Source organism: Pecten maximus, chromosome 10, assembly GCF_902652985.1.
Source record: "Pecten maximus chromosome 10, xPecMax1.1, whole genome shotgun sequence".
NCBI classification, from domain to species: domain Eukaryota; kingdom Metazoa; phylum Mollusca; class Bivalvia; order Pectinida; family Pectinidae; genus Pecten; species Pecten maximus.
In genome coordinates, this window is record NC_047024.1 from 17074344 (window position 1) to 17094610 (window position 20267).

The 20267-nt window shown below is 36.7% G+C and overlaps 1 protein-coding gene across 22 annotated transcripts in view; it reads right to left on the bottom strand.

Moving 5' to 3' along the window:
• The window catches only part of LOC117336916 (hemicentin-1-like), a 160858-nt gene that overhangs the window by 97324 nt on the left and 43267 nt on the right, over positions 1–20267 (bottom strand). For 15 of the 22 annotated variants that reach the window (XM_033897725.1, XM_033897714.1, XM_033897717.1 and 12 more), the window contains 8 exons: positions 14772–15071; positions 12148–12450; positions 10638–10937; positions 8763–9065; positions 6753–7052; positions 4878–5180; positions 2868–3167; positions 993–1295 (listed from right to left, as the gene is read on the bottom strand). In XM_033897725.1, coding sequence (XP_033753616.1) covers positions 993–1295; positions 2868–3167; positions 4878–5180; positions 6753–7052; positions 8763–9065; positions 10638–10937; positions 12148–12450; positions 14772–15071 — 2412 coding nt within the window. The remainder of the gene's footprint in view (positions 1–992; positions 1296–2867; positions 3168–4877; positions 5181–6752; positions 7053–8762; positions 9066–10637; positions 10938–12147; positions 12451–14771; positions 15072–20267) is intronic. The other 7 variants (XM_033897721.1, XM_033897733.1, XM_033897730.1 and 4 more) reach the window with 5 other exon arrangements.

A 20267-nucleotide genomic window follows, 5' to 3' on the forward strand; every position in this document is an offset into this window, starting at 1 on the left:
GCATTTATGTTATCAACAGTCAAACTAACACAGGTTAGTCTTGATATGCCCTGGGTGTCAGCCAGGGTCAGTACGACCATACCATCAAACTGTCATCAAGTACTATTAATACTAATTAAGTTTCAGTCATTTTGACCCTTTTTTGGCCCCACCCATCAGGCTCTTGGAGTATGAGCACCATATAAAGTCAAACCTCTTTGACTCCCTCTTCTGTGATTCAATTTTCTTGCTGTATCAAACTTTTTGTACCAAATTTTCTCACAATATAACGCTACTAACGAAGCCATTTACGATTCAAATTTTTACAAATTGAAGCCCTGACTGACAATAGGGATTGTAATCACATGTAATCATTGGGTAAGTCCCAATTTATAGATGAATTGTGTATTTAGAAGCTATAACATTTAATCGCTGCAGTATAACATAACAGTAGTTGTCTTTAATGATCGGTTTCCATTCACCTAAGGATCCTTCAGACCAAATTGGACCAAATTATTTCTTTCCTACAGAAGAAGGATTTTAAAGAATTTGCTATGTTTCCACTATTGGACTTGACATCTTGCCACTCATTAGGGACGGACAAACAGCTTATACAGCAATGGATCACCTTTGCCCAATAAAGTTCAAAACCAAATTTCATCAGAATTCCATTTGTGGTCACTTTCATCAGGATAATACGTATATATATATATAGTATTAAATTAACACCATGGCATTATCTCACTGAAGTGTGTTAAAAATGATTTTAAAGCATTCTTTCCTCTATTGGGCTGCTTCTGTTACACCCTTGACAGCCATACCCAACTCTGAAACAAAATTGCTGTTCCCATGGACACAGAAACAGAAATATGGATGGAAGTACCGACAGACAAACAATTACAGAAGCTTCTCCGTAATACTTTGTGAAGGGATTCATCGCGTATGTTGAATTCAATTCTAATATTTTGTGTAAATCAGGGTAGAACTGTAATGACATGGGAACATTTGCTTACTTCCTGTCACTGACAAGGAGACCTGAGCACTCTGTCCTGTTCCAACTTGGTTGTTGGCAAAACAGACATATGTGCCCTGGTCTCCACTGTTGGTATTGAACACGACCAATGAAGGACTGTTGACAGATGCTCCTCCATAGTTGACATTGTCTATTGTCAGTGTAGTCGTCCCGCCATTGGTGGGAGTGAACTGCCAGAACACACTAGTATGTGTTGGATTGGCAGAGACTGAACACTGTAAGGTTACTGTTGTTCCCGTGGTTACAGACCTAACAGTCTGAGCAACAGTAACAGTTGGTAAACCTGTAAGAAAACAAGGCTAATACATTAACAAATAGCTCTCTAATCTTAGTGCCAAACATTCATGGAAGACTGTTACTACCACTTCTTATTTCTTCATTCTGTGGTAATAATTACAACCAATTTATATCATATTGGAAACAAGAGATCTCAGAGGCCTTCATTTCATTACCATAGCAACCAAACTTTCCAAAAATGTTACCATGTTATTCGGCATACCTAAAAATAAGAACAATAATAAGAAGAAGACACTGAGAAAAACATTATGTCCACCCACTTCATTTGGGGGGACATCATTATTATTATGATAATAATTACAACCCAGCAGATCACATTAGAAACAAGAGATCTCAGAGGGATATTGGTAGTATTATAATGATAATTACAATAATTACTATGATAACAATTACAGCCCAGTAAATCGTAGAAACAAGAGATCTCAGAGGGATATTGGTATTACTATGATAAGTAAATCATATCGGAAACAAGAAATCCGGTCATCTGATAATGGTGAGCTATCAATCATCATGGCTGCTAATTTTATAACTACTGAAATAAACCTAAAACCATCAAAAAAGAATCATTTGTTTCAAAAACTGAAAATCAGAAATGGAAATCTTCATGTAATTGGGATTTTTTCTTTTTGTTTAGAAAAAATCCTCTCTACCTGGAACTGGTAATAACAGCCTTCCATTTTCACCACAACTTTATATACTGGTGTCTTTATCTCAATCATGTGAACAGTACCTTATGCAGAAATGTTAAACAAGGACACCAACAGCACTATTCCTTACCTTGAGGTTGTGACAGGTGGGTTTCAATCTGAGAGGAAGGTTCTTATTACATTGGTGGTTTTGATTCATTTAATAAAATCATCCTTAACGGTTCTTAAACTATTTTCATTGGTAATAAAGTAACAGAATAACATACAAAATGCCTAAACAGTCTCAGGTTTTACCATTTTTGTTGCTACACAGAGAATGACAAAACCCACCATCACAGCAATAAGTACCGTTTCACATGCATAATTTATCACACAGGGTCCTGATCATAATCAGTGGAGGCTGGTTGGTACCGTTATACTCAGTGAACAACATAGAAAAATAATTATTCATCTCTTCTGGTTGAGACAGATGGGGATAAGGTAAGCCTTGTTTTTATCAAATAACGATTCTTCCCTTCAGGTTGAAATCCACTGTCTCCTCTTCAAGCAAATAGAGAAGTAGTATATTATATGCCCATCACAAATATAATTTGTTTTCTCAGACACTGTGAATCAAATCTAGAAATTTGAAATAGGTGGGACAAACAGCAATGCACGAAGGTGTTATTTATTCATCAAGCAAGCAATTTTCTGTATTCTTAAATATTCTTCAATGATATTCATTGTAATTTTTGGTTGTTCATGCTGACTGTGACTAATCCCAACATATGATAATTTCGAGTTTTTTTCCCAGAGTCAATGAATAAGTGGTTTAGCCCAGGAAATAGTTGCCAGATGAATAAACTTGTAATTAGAATCATCAAAAAAGCAAAAGCAGGATAGCAAATAAATAAAGTCAAAGGTGTTCTTACTTCCTGTAACTGTGAGTGTGGTCTGACCACTGGTTCCAGTTCCTACAGCATTTGTAGCCGAACAGGTATAAACTGTGTTGTCATTGCTATTAGCACTAGTGATGGTCAGGGATGGAGTATTGACCGTTGATCCGGAGTATTTGGTTCCATCAATGCTCAGTGTGGAAGCCACGCCATTGTCTATACGCTGCCAGAAAACATTGGTATGGGTAGGTGTGGCAGACACTGTACATCCCAGTGTGACTGTTTGTCCGGTAACAACTGAGTAGGCATTCTGGGTAATGGTGACAACTGGGATACCTAAAATATTCAACATGAGTTAAGTTTTTTATAGGTCCCTGAAAAATTAATTACTTAATTGTCATCTTCAAGTTATAATTCCAATTGATTTGAAATTTAGGTAGGAAACATAAAACCCTTCCTTATGATCTATGAATATCATTTATTATTGCTGTCCCAATTTAAGCCTATTCGACTCGAGCTAAGTTTAGGGTTTCCCTATGGGGGGGAAGGCAGACTCAAAATTTACACATTGATTTTTCAAAATTTCATCTCAAAGTTATAATTCCATTTGATTTTGAATAAATTCCAATGGAAATGCATGAACAGAACCCAAAAGTATAATTTTCCTGCGTACCTACAGTAATTTAATCAACCCTATCCCCAAGGGGCAAATGTGAATACTGACAAGACTGACAAACAATCAACACGAAAAAATTGCCGACATGTAACAGCTATGTAACAGTTATGGTCATTATCAAGAAAACATTGATCTATTGTCAACCATGAATAGTACGAAGTCTTACTATTACAAAGCTTTTCTGTCAGTACCTTGAACTTAACATCAAAGTTTGACTGTAATTCATGATTTGACTTTTTAACATGGTAGGGTCTACAAAAGTTCAGAAAAGTTGGTTCTGGGATCAGATATTTTGATGGTCATACAAAAGACAACAGATGATGAACAGCAAATGGCAATGAATGGACAAAAAGTAATTACAATAGGTTACTTGAGATTTCATTTCAGGTGACCTCAAAAAAAATCCTTTTCATCAGATCATGTCCATAGCAATTAACACAATAGGCCTGTATTGCTTACCTAGATATTGCAATGATTATAGCAATACGGTTTTCAACAAAAGAACAGCACTGGATCACATTTGCCCAATAAAGTTCCAGACTAGATTTCATCAGAACAAATTTTGTCATATATAGTACCAATTTAACATCTGAAACATGGACTTATCTCACTGAAGTGCTTACAAAATGATTTTAAAGAATTTGAACTCATTCCTCCATTGGGCTGCTCCTGTCACACCCTTCTTTTAAACAAAATTGGTTATCCATTAGAAGGTCTTTAAAGAATTTGCTTTGTTTCCCATATTGGGCCCGGCTCCTTAGGGATCCACTGTTTATACAAAATTAGTTCCCCTTCACCCATTATAGTGGTTAAAATCAATCATTATACAACTCCTTTTATTCCTCAAGAAAAAGAAAGATATCCATTCAAATAAAATAGGTTGGCATCGGCATCCACTCAAAGCTGTTAGTAATTAATTTCATGCCAAACTTGGTAAAAATGCATTTTGTTGTTAGTGACAAGAAGCAATTTTTGGGAAAGTTGATGGATATGACAAGCTATGTCATAATGCCATAAGCTGACCATCTTGGGGGCCAACTTTGATTTTTGACAATTGAAGTTACATTTTATATGACAATTTGTTCAACAAAAACAGGTGTATAAAGTGATCGTCCTCTCAAAGAAGTATATATACCATTTAAGATTAATTATTCTCCATTGATTCGCTTTGTCTAAATCATGCTGTCATGCTGTGCCCATGGACATCCAGACACAGAAACAGATATATGGATGGAAGTACTGACAGACAAACAATTACAGAAGTTTCTCCGTAATACTTTGTGAAGGGATTCACCGCGTATGTTGAATTCAACTCTAATATTTTGTGTAAATCAGGGTAGAACTGTAATGACATGGGAACATTTGCTTACTTCCTGTCACTGACAGGGAGACCTGAGCACTCTGTCCTGTTCCAACTTGGTTGTTGGCAAAACAGACATATGTGCCCTGGTCTCCACTGTTGGTATTGAACACGACCAATGAAGGACTGTTGACAGATGCTCCTCCATAGTTGACATTGTCTATTGTCAGTGTAGTCGTCCCGCCATTGGTGGGAGTGAACTGCCAGAACACACTAGTATGTGTTGGATTGGCAGAGACTGAACACTGTAAGGTTACTGTTGTTCCCGTGGTTACAGACCTAACAGTCTGAGCAACAGTAACCGTTGGTAAACCTGTAAGAAAACAAGGCTAATACATTAATAAATAGCTCTCTAATCTTAGTGCCAAACATTCATGGAAGACTGTTACTACCACTTCTTATTTCTTCATTCTGTGGTAATAATTACAACCAATTTATATCATATTGGAAACAAGAGATCTCAGAGGCCTTCATTTCATTACCATAGCAACCAAACTTTCCAAAAATGTTACCATGTTATTCGGCATACCTAAAAATAAGAACAATAATAAGAAGAAGACACTGAGAAAAACATTATGTCCACCCACTTCATTTGGGGGGACATCATTATTATTATGATAATAATTACAACCCAGCAGATCACATTAGAAACAAGAGATCTCAGAGGGATATTGGTAGTATTATAATGATAATTACAATAATTACTATGATAACAATTACAGCCCAGTAAATCGTAGAAACAAGAGATCTCAGAGGGATATTGGTATTACTATGATAAGTAAATCATATTGGAAACAAGAAATCCGGTCATCTGATAATGGTGAGCTATCAATCATCATGGCTGCTAATTTTATAACTACTGAAATAAACCTAAAACCATCAAAAAAGAATCATTTGTTTCAAAAACTGAAAATCAGAAATGGAAATCTTCATGTAATTGGGATTTTTTCTTTTTGTTTAGAAAAAATCCTCTCTACCTGGAACTGGTAATAACAGCCTTCCATTTTCACCACAACTTTATATACTGGTGTCTTTATCTCAATCATGTGAACAGTACCTTATGCAGAAATGTTAAACAAGGACACCAACAGCACTATTCCTTACCTTGAGGTTGTGACAGGTGGGTTTCAATCTGAGAGGAAGGTTCTTATTACATTGGTGGTTTTGATTCATTTAATAAAATCATCCTTAACGGTTCTTAAACTATTTTCATTGGTAATAAAGTAACAGAATAACATACAAAATGCCTAAACAGTCTCAGGTTTTACCATTTTTGTTGCTACACAGAGAATGACAAAACCCACCATCACAGCAATAAGTACCGTTTCACATGCATAATTTATCACACAGGGTCCTGATCATAATCAGTGGAGGCTGGTTGGTACCGTTATACTCAGTGAACAACATAGAAAAATAATTATTCATCTCTTCTGGTTGAGACAGATGGGGATAAGGTAAGCCTTGTTTTTATCAAATAACGATTCTTCCCTTCAGGTTGAAATCCACTGTCTCCTCTTCAAGCAAATAGAGAAGTAGTATATTATATGCCCATCACAAATATAATTTGTTTTCTCAGACACTGTGAATCAAATCTAGAAATTTGAAATAGGTGGGACAAACAGCAATGCACGAAGGTGTTATTTATTCATCAAGCAAGCAATTTTCTGTATTCTTAAATATTCTTCAATGATATTCATTGTAATTTTTGGTTGTTCATGCTGACTGTGACTAATCCCAACATATGATAATTTCGAGTTTTTTTCCCACAGTCAATGAATAAGTGGTTTAGCCCAGGAAATAGTTGCCAGATGAATAAACTTGTAATTAGAATCATCAAAAAAGCAAAAGCAGGATAGCAAATAAATAAAGTCAAAGGTGTTCTTACTTCCTGTAACTGTGAGTGTGGTCTGACCACTGGTTCCAGTTCCTACAGCATTTGTAGCCGAACAGGTATAAACTGTGTTGTCATTGCTATTAGCACTAGTGATGGTCAGGGATGGAGTATTGACCGTTGATCCGGAGTATTTGGTTCCATCAATGCTCAGTGTGGAAGCCACGCCATTGTCTATACGCTGCCAGAAAACATTGGTATGGGTAGGTGTGGCAGACACTGTACATCCCAGTGTGACTGTTTGTCCGGTAACAACTGAGTAGGCATTCTGGGTAATGGTGACAACTGGGATACCTAAAATATTCAACATGAGTTAAGTTTTTTATAGGTCCCTGAAAAATTAATTACTTAATTGTCATCTTCAAGTTATAATTCCAATTGATTTGAAATTTAGGTAGGAAACATAAAACCCTTCCTTATGATCTATGAATATCATTTATTATTGCTGTCCCAATTTAAGCCTATTCGACTCGAGCTAAGTTTAGGGTTTCCCTATGGGGGGGAAGGCAGACTCAAAATTTACACATTGATTTTTCAAAATTTCATCTCAAAGTTATAATTCCATTTGATTTTGAATAAATTCCAATGGAAATGCATGAACAGAACCCAAAAGTATAATTTTCCTGCGTACCTACAGTAATTTAATCAACCCTATCCCCAAGGGGCAAATGTGAATACTGACAAGACTGACAAACAATCAACACGAAAAAATTGCCGACATGTAACAGCTATGTAACAGTTATGGTCATTATCAAGAAAACATTGATCTATTGTCAACCATGAATAGTACGAAGTCTTACTATTACAAAGCTTTTCTGTCAGTACCTTGAACTTAACATCAAAGTTTGACTGTAATTCATGATTTGACTTTTTAACATGGTAGGGTCTACAAAAGTTCAGAAAAGTTGGTTCTGGGATCAGATATTTTGATGGTCATACAAAAGACAACAGATGATGAACAGCAAATGGCAATGAATGGACAAAAAGTAATTACAATAGGTTACTTGAGATTTCATTTCAGGTGACCTCAAAAAAAATCCTTTTCATCAGATCATGTCCATAGCAATTAACACAATAGGCCTGTATTGCTTACCTAGATATTGCAATGATTATAGCAATACGGTTTTCAACAAAAGAACAGCACTGGATCACATTTGCCCAATAAAGTTCCAGACTAGATTTCATCAGAACAAATTTTGTCATATATAGTACCAATTTAACATCTGAAACATGGACTTATCTCACTGAAGTGCTTACAAAATGATTTTAAAGAATTTGAACTCATTCCTCCATTGGGCTGCTCCTGTCACACCCTTCTTTTAAACAAAATTGGTTATCCATTAGAAGGTCTTTAAAGAATTTGCTTTGTTTCCCATATTGGGCCCGGCTCCTTAGGGATCCACTGTTTATACAAAATTAGTTCCCCTTCACCCATTATAGTGGTTAAAATCAATCATTATACAACTCCTTTTATTCCTCAAGAAAAAGAAAGATATCCATTCAAATAAAATAGGTTGGCATCGGCATCCACTCAAAGCTGTTAGTAATTAATTTCATGCCAAACTTGGTAAAAATGCATTTTGTTGTTAGTGACAAGAAGCAATTTTTGGGAAAGTTGATGGATATGACAAGCTATGTCATAATGCCATAAGCTGACCATCTTGGGGGCCAACTTTGATTTTTGACAATTGAAGTTACATTTTATATGACAATTTGTTCAACAAAAACAGGTGTATAAAGTGATCGTCCTCTCAAAGAAGTATATATACCATTTAAGATTAATTATTCTCCATTGATTCGCTTTGTCTAAATCATGCTGTCATGCTGTGCCCATGGACATCCAGACACAGAAACAGAAATATGGATGGAAGTACTGACAGACAAACAATTACAGAAGTTTCTCCGTAATACTTTGTGAAGGGATTCATCGAGTATGTTGAATTCAATTCTAATATTTTGTGTAAATCAGGGTAGAACTGTAATGACATGGGAACATTTGCTTACTTCCTGTCACTGACAGGGAGACCTGAGCACTCTGTCCTGTTCCAACTTGGTTGTTGGCAAAACAGACATATGTGCCCTGGTCTCCACTGTTGGTATTGAACACGACCAATGAAGGACTGTTGACAGATGCTCCTCCATAGTTGACATTGTCTATTGTCAGTGTAGTCGTCCCGCCATTGGTGGGAGTGAACTGCCAGAACACACTGGTATGTGTTGGATTGGCAGAGACTGAACACTGTAAGGTTACTGTTGTTCCCGTGGTTACAGACCTAACAGTCTGAGCAACAGTAACAGTTGGTAAACCTGTAAGAAAACAAGGCTAACACATTAACAAATAGCTCTCTAATCTTAGTGCCAAACATTCATGGAAGACTGTTACTACCACTTCTTATTTCTTCATTCTGTGGTAATAATTACAACCAATTTATATCATATTGGAAACAAGAGATCTCAGAGGCCTTCATTTCATTACCATAGCAACCAAACTTTCCAAAAATGTTACCATGTTATTCGGCATACCTAAAAATAAGAACAATAATAAGAAGACACTGAGAAAAACAATATGTCCACCTACTTCATTTGGGGGGACATCATTATTATTATGATAACAATTACAACCCAGCAGATCACATTAGAAACAAGAGATCTCAGAGGGATATTGGTAGTATTATAATGATAATTACAATAATTACTATGATAACAATTACAGCCCAGTAAATCGTAGAAACAAGAGATCTCAGAGGGATATTCGTATTACTATGATAAGTAAATCATATTGAAAACAAGAAATCCGGTCATCTGATAATGGTGAGCTATCAATCATCATGGCTGCTAATTTCATAACTACTGAAATAAACCTAAAACCATCAAAAAAGAATCATTTGTTTCAAAAACTGAAAATCAGAAATGGAAATCTTCATGTAATTGGGATTTTTTCTTTTTGTTTAGAAAAAATCCTCTCTACCTGGAACTGGTAATAACAGCCTTCCATTTTCACCACAACTTTATATACTGGTGTCTTTATCTCAATCATGTGAACAGTACCTTATGCAGAAATGTTAAACAAGGACACCAACAGCACTATTCTTTACCTTGAGGTTGTGACAGGTGGGTTTCAATCTGAGAGGAAGGTTCTTATTACATTGGTGGTTTTAATTCATTTAATTAATAAAATCATCCTTAACGGTTCTTAAACTATTTTCATTGGTAATAAAGTAACAGAATAACATACAAAATGTGTAAACAGTCTCAGGTTTTACCATTTTTGTATCTACACAGAGAATGACAAAACCCACCATCACAGCAATAAGTACCGTTTCACATGCATAATTTATCACACAGGGTCCCAATCATAATCAGTGAAGGCTGGGTGGTACCGTTATACTCAGTGAACAACATAGAAAAAATTATTCATCCCTTCTGGTTGAGTCAGATGGGGATAAGGTAAGCCTTGTTTTTTGTCAAATAACGATTCTTTCCTTCAGGTTGAAATCCACTGTCTCCTCTTCAAGCAAATAGAGAATTATATTATATGCCCATCACAAATATAATTGTTTTCTCAGACACTGTGAATCATATCTAGAAATGTGAAATAGGTGGAACAAACAGCAATGCACAAAGGTGTTATTCATTCATCAAGCAAGCAATTTTCTTTATTCTTAAATATTCTTCAATGATATTCATTGTAATTTTTGGTTGTTCATGCTGACCGTGACTAATCCCAACATATGATAATTTCGAGTTTTTTTCCCACAGTCAATGAATAACTGGTTTAGCCCAGGAAATGGTTGCCAGATGAATAAACGTGTAATTAGAATCATCAAAAAAGCAAAAGCAGGATTGCAAATAAATAAATAAACTCAAACGTGTCCTTACTTCCTGTGACTGTGAGTGTGGTTTGAGCACTGGTTCCAGTTCCTACAGCATTTGTAGCTGAACAGGTATAAACTGTGTTGTCATTGCTATTAGCACTAGTGATGGTCAGGGATGGAGTATTGACCGTTGATCCAGAGTATTTGGTTCCATCAATGTTCAGTGTGGAAGCTGCACCATTGTCTATACGCTGCCAGAAAACATTGGTATGGGTAGGTGTAGCAGACACTGTACATCCCAGTGTGACTGTTTGTCCGGTAACAACTGAGTAGGCATTCTGGGTAATGGTGACAACTGGGATACCTAAAATATTCAACATGAGTTACGTTTTATCGGTCCCTGAAAAATTAATTACTTAATTGTCATCTTCAAGTTATAATTCCAATTGACTTGAAATTATCATAATCCAGAAGTATCATTTTCTATATTAACTATGATAAAATCCCCCCTGCCAAAGGCTTAGGAAGAGAACATAAATGGGGGTAAAGACTCTTCCTTATGATCTATGAATATCGTTTCTTTTCAATATAACTGTGCCTGAGGAAGACTGCTGTCACAATGTAAGCCAATTCAACTCCAGGTTAGTTTAAGACCTTTACAGCAACAGAAAGCATTTATGTTGTCAACAGTCAAACTAACACAGGTTAGTCTTGATATGCCCTGGGTGTCAGCCAGGGTCAGTACGACCATACCATCAAACTGTCATCAAGTACTATTAATACTAATTAAGTTTCAGTCATTTTGACCCTTTTTTGGCCCCACCCATCAGGTTCTTGGAGTATGAGCACCATATAAAGTCAAACCTCTTTGACTCCCTCTTCTGTGATTCAATTTTCTTGCTGTATCAAACTTTTTGTACCAAATTTTCTCACAATATAACGCTACTAACGAAGCCATTTACGATTCAAATTTTTACAAATTGAAGCCCTGACTGACAATAGGGACTGTAATCACATGTAATCATTGGGTAAGTCCCAATTTATAGATGAATTGTGTATTTAGAAGCTATAACATTTAATCGCTGCGGTATAACATAACAGTAGTCGTCTTTAATGATCGGTTTCCATTCACCTAAGGATCCTTCAGACCAAATTGGACATACACTAAATACACTATTCATCTATAAATTGGGACTTACCCAATGATTACATGTGATTACAATCCCTATTGTCAGTCAGGGCTTCAAATTGTAAAAATTTGAATCGTAAATGGCTTCGTTAGTAGCGTTATATTGTGAGAAAATATATATGTGTTAAAAATGATTTTAAAGCATTCTTTCCTCTATTGCGCTGCTTCTGTTACACCCTTGACAGCCATATACCCAACTATGAAACAAAATTGCTGTTCCCATGGACACAGAAACAGAAATATGGATGGAAGTACCGACAGACAAACAATTACAGAAGCTTCTCCGTAATACTTTGTGAAGGGATTCACCGTGTATGTTGAATTCAATTCTAATATTTCATGTAAATCAGGGTAGAACTGTAATGACATGGGAACATTTGCTTACTTCCTGTCACTGACAGGGAGACCTGAGCACTCTGTCCTGTTCCAACTTGGTTGTTGGCAAAACAGACATATGTGCCCTGGTCTCCACTGTTGGTATTGAACACGACCAATGAAGGACTGTTGACAGATGCTCCTCCATAGTTGACATTGTCTATTGTCAGTGTAGTTGTCCCGCCATTGGTGGGAGTGAACTGCCAGAACACACTGGTATGTGTTGGATTGGCAGAGACTGAACACTGTAAGGTTACTGTTGCTCCCGTGGTTACAGACCTAACAGTCTGAGCAACAGTAACAGTTGGTAAACCTGTAAGAAAACAAGGCTAACACATTAACAAATAGCTCACTAATTAACACAACAAGGCGTCTCAAGTGATATGATAATTAATTTCAACATTGATTAATATGCAACACAAGATGGTAAGAATTGGCGAATACAATATTACTCAGGAAAAGGCTAATATCACAACAAGGGATAATGTTAGTTGTGAGTACTGAAGGGATTTATAGGACAAGCAGATATAATTAAGTTGGTAGAGTTAGAATAGCAAACACATATTTATTGTAGCAGATTAGCAGCAAATCTGTAGCATTGTATTAAATTTTGACCCCATGAGATTGAAACCTTTTGCCAAAAAGATGATGACTGTGAGTTAGTGTATGGAGTTTGAGGACTATGAGAAAAATAATGAAGTTGGTAGAGCAAGGATTCGGGAAAATTATCTATAGTAAAAGTGACCTCAATTTTTATCCCAGGTGGTTAAAACTTGAACTCGTAAGAAGAGATCATGGCTGTAAGTGTGTTAAGTGTTTGATCAGGAAGCTTTGGTAATTATGGAGTCTATTGAGCATGGACCTTAAAAGTGGATTTATAGGGACCTCAACATGGCCCTAGGACATCATTTGGTACATGCTTATCCCTTTATCTACTCGCTATCGCAAGAAAATAACAAGGCTTAAACAAATAGCTCTCTAATGATTGTGCCAAATAATTATGGAAGACTGTTAGTGCCACTCATTATCTGCTCATTCAGAAGTATTACAAATAATCTCTTTCAGTTTGGGAGATAAAAAAGGCAGGAAAAACTGGGACAGTGACAATGGGGTTCAAACTTGGTCTGTTATTCAAAATGATGAAGCAACACACCAAGTGACAGATTAATGTAGCAAGCAGCAACAGAAAAAAAAAATCCTGAAAAGAGTTATATCATTATGAGAATTTTCAATGTGCCAATGGTCGTTTTTGGTTTGATTCGTTTTTGTTTAACGTCCTATTAACAGCCAGGGCCATTTAAGGACGTGTCAGGTTTTGGAGGTGAAGGAAAGCTGGAGTACCCGGAGAAAAACCACCGGCCTGTGGTCAGTACCTGGCAACTGCCCTATGTAGGTTTCGAACTCGCAACCCAGAGGTGGAGGGCTAGTGATAAAGTGTTGGGACACCTTAAACAATCGGCCACCGCAGCCCCTAAACTCCAGCAAACAACAGGATATTGACACAGGGTTCAAACTTTATCCTTAACCCAATATATCATAAGGAAGTTAATTAATGTAGAAAGTAGTAACAGAAACAAGAGGCTCATGGGCAGTTAATCTTATTGACCCTTTTGGCCCTTCCCATCAATCCAAGGGGTCAGTCAGGGTCAACATGTACATATCATTAAACTGTCATCCCATGCTGATAATGTTAAAAAAGTTAGAACGAATTTCAATAGAAATCAAACAAATGATTGTCAAAAATGTGATTTTCCTATATAAACTATAGTAAAGTTTTACCCCCTCCCAAGGGGCAAACGTCCGACCCCATGCTAATGAAATTCATAATCTAAGTAAAGCACCTTAAGACTCTTCCATCTATGAAGAGTATTTGATTCAACCTTATTTGGGTCTTGAGAAGATGATTTTTGAAATTTCAGTCAATTTGACCCTTTTTGGCCCCACCCATCAGCCCCTGGGGGTCAGCCAGGGCCAACATGTGCATACCATCAAATTGTCATCCCTTGCTGAAAATGTTAACCAAGTTAGAATGAGTTCCAATACAAATCCAACAAATAATAGTCAAAATTGTTATTTCCCTATATAAACTACAGTAAAGTTTAACCCCCCCCCCCCCCCCTCCCCTCTTCAGAGGCAAATGTGAGACCCCAGGGTCATGAAATTCACAATTTTGGTAAAGCACCATAAGACCCTTCCATCTATGAAGAGTGTTTGATTCCACTATAAGAGTAGAGAACAAGATTTTTTAAGTTTTAGTCAATTTGACCTTTTTTACCCCCACCCCTCAGGCCCCTGGGGATTGGGGAACATATAACTCACAATTTTGGTTGATCTTCAACCATAAAAGCTTTCAGCCAAATTTCATTGAATTTGGTTAGCGGTTTAAGAGAAGAATTCAAGAATGTAAATTGTTTACGGATGCACAGTGCATGATGCACGACGACGGACAAAAAGCGATTAGAATAGGACTTCGTCTCAGGTGACCTAAAATGTCCTGAAAACTAAAGTATGACTGACACTGATGCAGACACCGACTGGTGACACCAAAACTTGATGACAAGCCATGCCAAAGTATCTGCTTTGCATTACAAGTGACAAAACAATCTGTCAAAATTTCAATTATGAATGACTTACTTCCAGAGATGGTCAATGTGGTTGCCGAGCTCTGTCCGGTTCCTACAGCATTGGTGGCAAAGCAGGTGTAAGTACCACTGTCAGAGGGATCAACATTGATAACAGTCAGAGATGGATTGTTGACTTGAGAACCTGAGAAGTTAACACTGTCAATGGTAACGGATTGTGAGCCAGAGCCAACATTGCGTTGCCAGAACACATTGGTATGGGTAGGACTACCAGACACAGTACACACAAGAGTGATAGACGTTCCAGTGGTCGCTGTGTAGAAAGCCTGCTGAATCTGAACTGTTGGTACATCTAAAAAAAAAATATATATAACATGATTACTCTGATAGAATTAATAATTCTCTATCTCTTGTGATGTATTTTCACCATAATATGAAATTTTACCATATCAAATAACTTAAAATTAACAGTTGCGTGCATAGTACCCTTCAGTACCCTCCTATTCACATACATTACCAACACTATCATCCCAAGGAACATGTACCAACACTGCCCTCCTGAGGTACATGTACCAACACTGCCCTCCTGAGGTACATGTACCAACACTGCCCTCCTGAGGTACATGTAATAACACTGCCCTCCTGAGGTACATGTACCAACACTATCCTCCCAGCGAACATGTAATAACACTGCCCTCCTGAGGTACATGTAATAACACTGCCCTCCTGAGGTACATGTAATAACACTGCCCTCCTAAGGTTCATGTACCAACACTGCCCTCCTGAGGTACATGTAATAACACTGCCCTCCTGAGGTACATGTACCAACACTGCCCTCCTGAGGTACATATTCCAATGTAGGACACCCATATAGGTTAGACATAGGAACATTGTGATTTCTATAAGACACCCATATAGGTCAGACATAGGAACATTGTGATTTCTATAAGACACCCATATAGGTCAGATATAGGAACATTGTGATTCCTATAGGATACCCCCTATAGGTCAGATATAGGAACATTGTGATTTCTATAGGATACCCCCTATAGGTCAGACATAGGAACATTGTGATTTCTATAGGATACCCATATAGGTCAGACATAGGAACATTGTGATTCCTATAGGATACCCATATAGGTCAGATATAGGAACATTGGGATTTCTATAAGACACCCATATAGGTCAGACATAGGAACATTGCGATTTCTATAAGACACCCATATAGGTCAGACATAGGAACATTGTGATTCCTATAGGACACCCATATAGGTCAGACATAGGAACATTGTGATTTCTATAGGATACCCATATAGGTCAGACATAGGAACATTGTGATTTCTATAGGATACCCCATATAGGTCAGATATAGGAACATTGTGATTTCTATAGGATACCCCATATAGGTCAGACATAGGAACATTGTGATTTCTATAAGACATCCATATAGGTCAGACATAGGAACATTGTGATTTCTATAAGACACCCATATAGGTCAGACATAGGAACATTGTGATTTCTATAGGATACCCCATATAGGTCAGACATAGGAACATTGTGATTTCTATAGGATACCCCCTATAGGTCAGACATAGGAACATTGTGATTTCTATAGGATACCCCATATAGGTCAGACATAGGAACATTGTGATTTCTATAGGATACCCCATATAGGTCAGACATAGGAACATTGTGATTTCTATAGGATACCCCATATAGGTCAGACATAGGAACATTGTGATTTCTATAGGATACCCCATATAGGTCAGACATAGGAACTTTGTGATTTCTATAGGATACCCATATAGGTCAGACATAGGAACATTGTGATTTCTATAGGATACCCATACAGGTCAGACATAGGAACATTGTGATTTCTATAGGATACCCCATATAGGTCAGACATAGGAACATTGTGATTTCTATAGGATACCCATACAGGTCAGACATAGGAACATTGTGATTTCTATAGGATACCCCTATAGGTCAGATATAGGAACATTGTGATTTCTATAGGATACCCCCTATAGGTCAGACATAAGAACATTGTGATTTCTATAGGAAACCCATATAGGTCAGACATAAGGAACATTGTGATTCCTATAGGATACCCCATATAGGTCAGACATAGGAACATTGTGATTTCTATAAGACACCCATATAGGTCAGACATAGGAACATTGTGATTTCTATAGGATACCCCATATAGGTCAGACATAGGAACATTGTGATTTCTATAGGATACCCCATATAGGTCAGACATAAGAACATTGTGATTTCTATAGGATACCCCATATAGGTCAGACATAGGAACATCGTGATTGATATAGGACACCCATATAGGTCAGATATAGGAACATTGTGATTTCTATAGGGTACCCCCTATAGGTCAGACATAGGAACATTGTGATTTATATAAGACACCCATATAGGTCAGACATAGGAACATTGTGATTTATATAGGACACCCATATAGGTCAGATATAGGAACATTGTGATTTCTATAGGATACCCCATATAGGTCAGACATAGGAACATTGTGATTTCTATAGGATACCCCATATAGGTCAGATATAGGAACATTGTGATTTCTATAGGATACCCCATATAGGTCAGACATAGGAACATTGTGATTTCTATAGGATACCCCATATAGGTCAGACATAGGAACATTGTGATTTCTATAGGATACCCCATATAGGTCAGATATAGGAACATTGTGATTCCTATAGGACACCCATATAGGTCAGATATAGGAACATTGTGATTTCTATAAGACACCCATATAGGTCAGACATAGGAACATTGTGATTTCTATAGGATACCCCCTATAGGTCAGAAATAGGAACATTGTGATTTCTATAAGATACCCATATAGGTCAGACATAGGAACATTGTGATTCCTATAGGACACCCATATAGGTCAGATATAGGAACATTGTGATTTCTATAGGATACCCCATATAGGTCAGACATAGGAACATTGTGATTTCTATAGGATACCCCATATAGGTCAGATATAGGAACATTGTGATTTCTATAAGACACCCATATAGGTCAGACATAGGAACATTGTGATTTCTATAGGATACCCCATATAGGTCAGACATAGGAACATTGTGATTTCTATAGGATACCCCATATAGATCAGATATAGGAACATTGTGATTTCTATAGGATACCCCATATAGGTCAGATATAGGAACATTGTGATTTCTATATGATACCCCATATAGGTCAGATATAGGAACATTGTGATTTTTATAAGACACCCATATAGGTCAGACATAGGAACATTGTGATTTCTATAGGATACCCCATATAGGTTAGACATAGGAACATTGTGATTTCTATAGGATACCCCATATAGGTCAGACATAGGAACATTGTGATTTCTATAAGACACCCATATAGGTCAGACATAGGAACATTGTGATTCCTATAGGACACCCATATAGGTCAGACATAGGAACATTGTGATTTCTATAGGATACCCATATAGGTCAGACATAGGAACATTGTGATTTCTATAGGATACCCCCTATAGGTCAGACATAGGAACATTGTGATTTCTATAGGATACCCCATATAGGTCAGACATGGGAACATTGTGATTTCTATAAGACACCCATATAGGTCAGACATAGGAACATTGTGATTTCTATAGGATACCCCATATAGGTCAGACATAGGAACATTGTGATTTCTATAGGATACCCATATAGGTCAGACATAGGAACATTGTGATTTCTATAGGATACCCATATAGGTCAGATATAGGAACATTGTGATTTCTATAGGATACCCATATAGGTCAGACATAGGAACATTGTGATTACTATAGGATACCCCATATAGGTCAGATATAGGAACATTGTGATTTATATAAGACACCCATATAGGTCAGACATAGGAACATTGTGATTTCTATAGGATACCCCATATAGGTCAGACATTGGAACATTGTGATTTATATAAGACACCCATATAGGTCAGACATAGGAACATTGTGATTTCTATAGGATACCCCCTATAGGTCAGAAATAGGAACATTGTGATTTCTATAAGATACCCATATAGGTCAGACATAGGAACATTGTGATTCCTATAGGACACCCATATAGGTCAGATATAGGAACATTGTGATTTCTATAGGATACCCCATATAGGTCAGACATAGGAACATTGTGATTTCTATAGGATACCCCATATAGGTCAGATATAGGAACATTGTGATTTCTATAAGACACCCATATAGGTCAGACATAGGAACATTGTGATTTCTATAGGATACCCCATATAGGTCAGACATAGGAACATTGTGATTTCTATAGGATACCCCATATAGATCAGATATAGGAACATTGTGATTTCTATAGGATACCCCATATAGGTCAGATATAGGAACATTGTGATTTCTATATGATACCCCATATAGGTCAGATATAGGAACATTGTGATTTTTATAAGACACCCATATAGGTCAGACATAGGAACATTGTGATTTCTATAGGATACCCCATATAGGTTAGACATAGGAACATTGTGATTTCTATAGGATACCCCATATAGGTCAGACATAGGAACATTGTGATTTCTATAAGACACCCATATAGGTCAGACATAGGAACATTGTGATTCCTATAGGACACCCATATAGGTCAGACATAGGAACATTGTGATTTCTATAGGATACCCATATAGGTCAGACATAGGAACATTGTGATTTCTATAGGATACCCCCTATAGGTCAGACATAGGAACATTGTGATTTCTATAGGATACCCCATATAGGTCAGACATGGGAACATTGTGATTTCTATAAGACACCCATATAGGTCAGACATAGGAACATTGTGATTTCTATAGGATACCCCATATAGGTCAGACATAGGAACATTGTGATTTCTATAGGATACCCATATAGGTCAGACATAGGAACATTGTGATTTCTATAGGATACCCATATAGGTCAGATATAGGAACATTGTGATTTCTATAGGATACCCATATAGGTCAGACATAGGAACATTGTGATTACTATAGGATACCCCATATAGGTCAGATATAGGAACATTGTGATTTATATAAGACACCCATATAGGTCAGACATAGGAACATTGTGATTTCTATAGGATACCCCATATAGGTCAGACATTGGAACATTGTGATTTATATAAGACACCCATATAGGTCAGACATAGGAACATTGTGATTTAATTCTTTGAGAGCACAAATCATCAGAACCTTAAGAAAGTTTAAATAATAGCAGTCAGTAATTGAAAAAATAAAACAAAACCAAGCAATGAATTGATTATGAATAACAATGAATGTTCTCAACAATTCATACAGTAAATAAAGTTAATTTGAAGCTCTGTTCAGTCAATTTAGCAGAAATTGATTATATTTCTTTTTCATGCAAAGTGATATTATCGATTCCTTATCAAATATTGATTTATTCTCTCACATGCGTTTAATATAAAGCATTTTACATTGTTAACTTTCTGTCTTAGCTCCACCTACAATTTGATCATGCATTCAAAAAAAA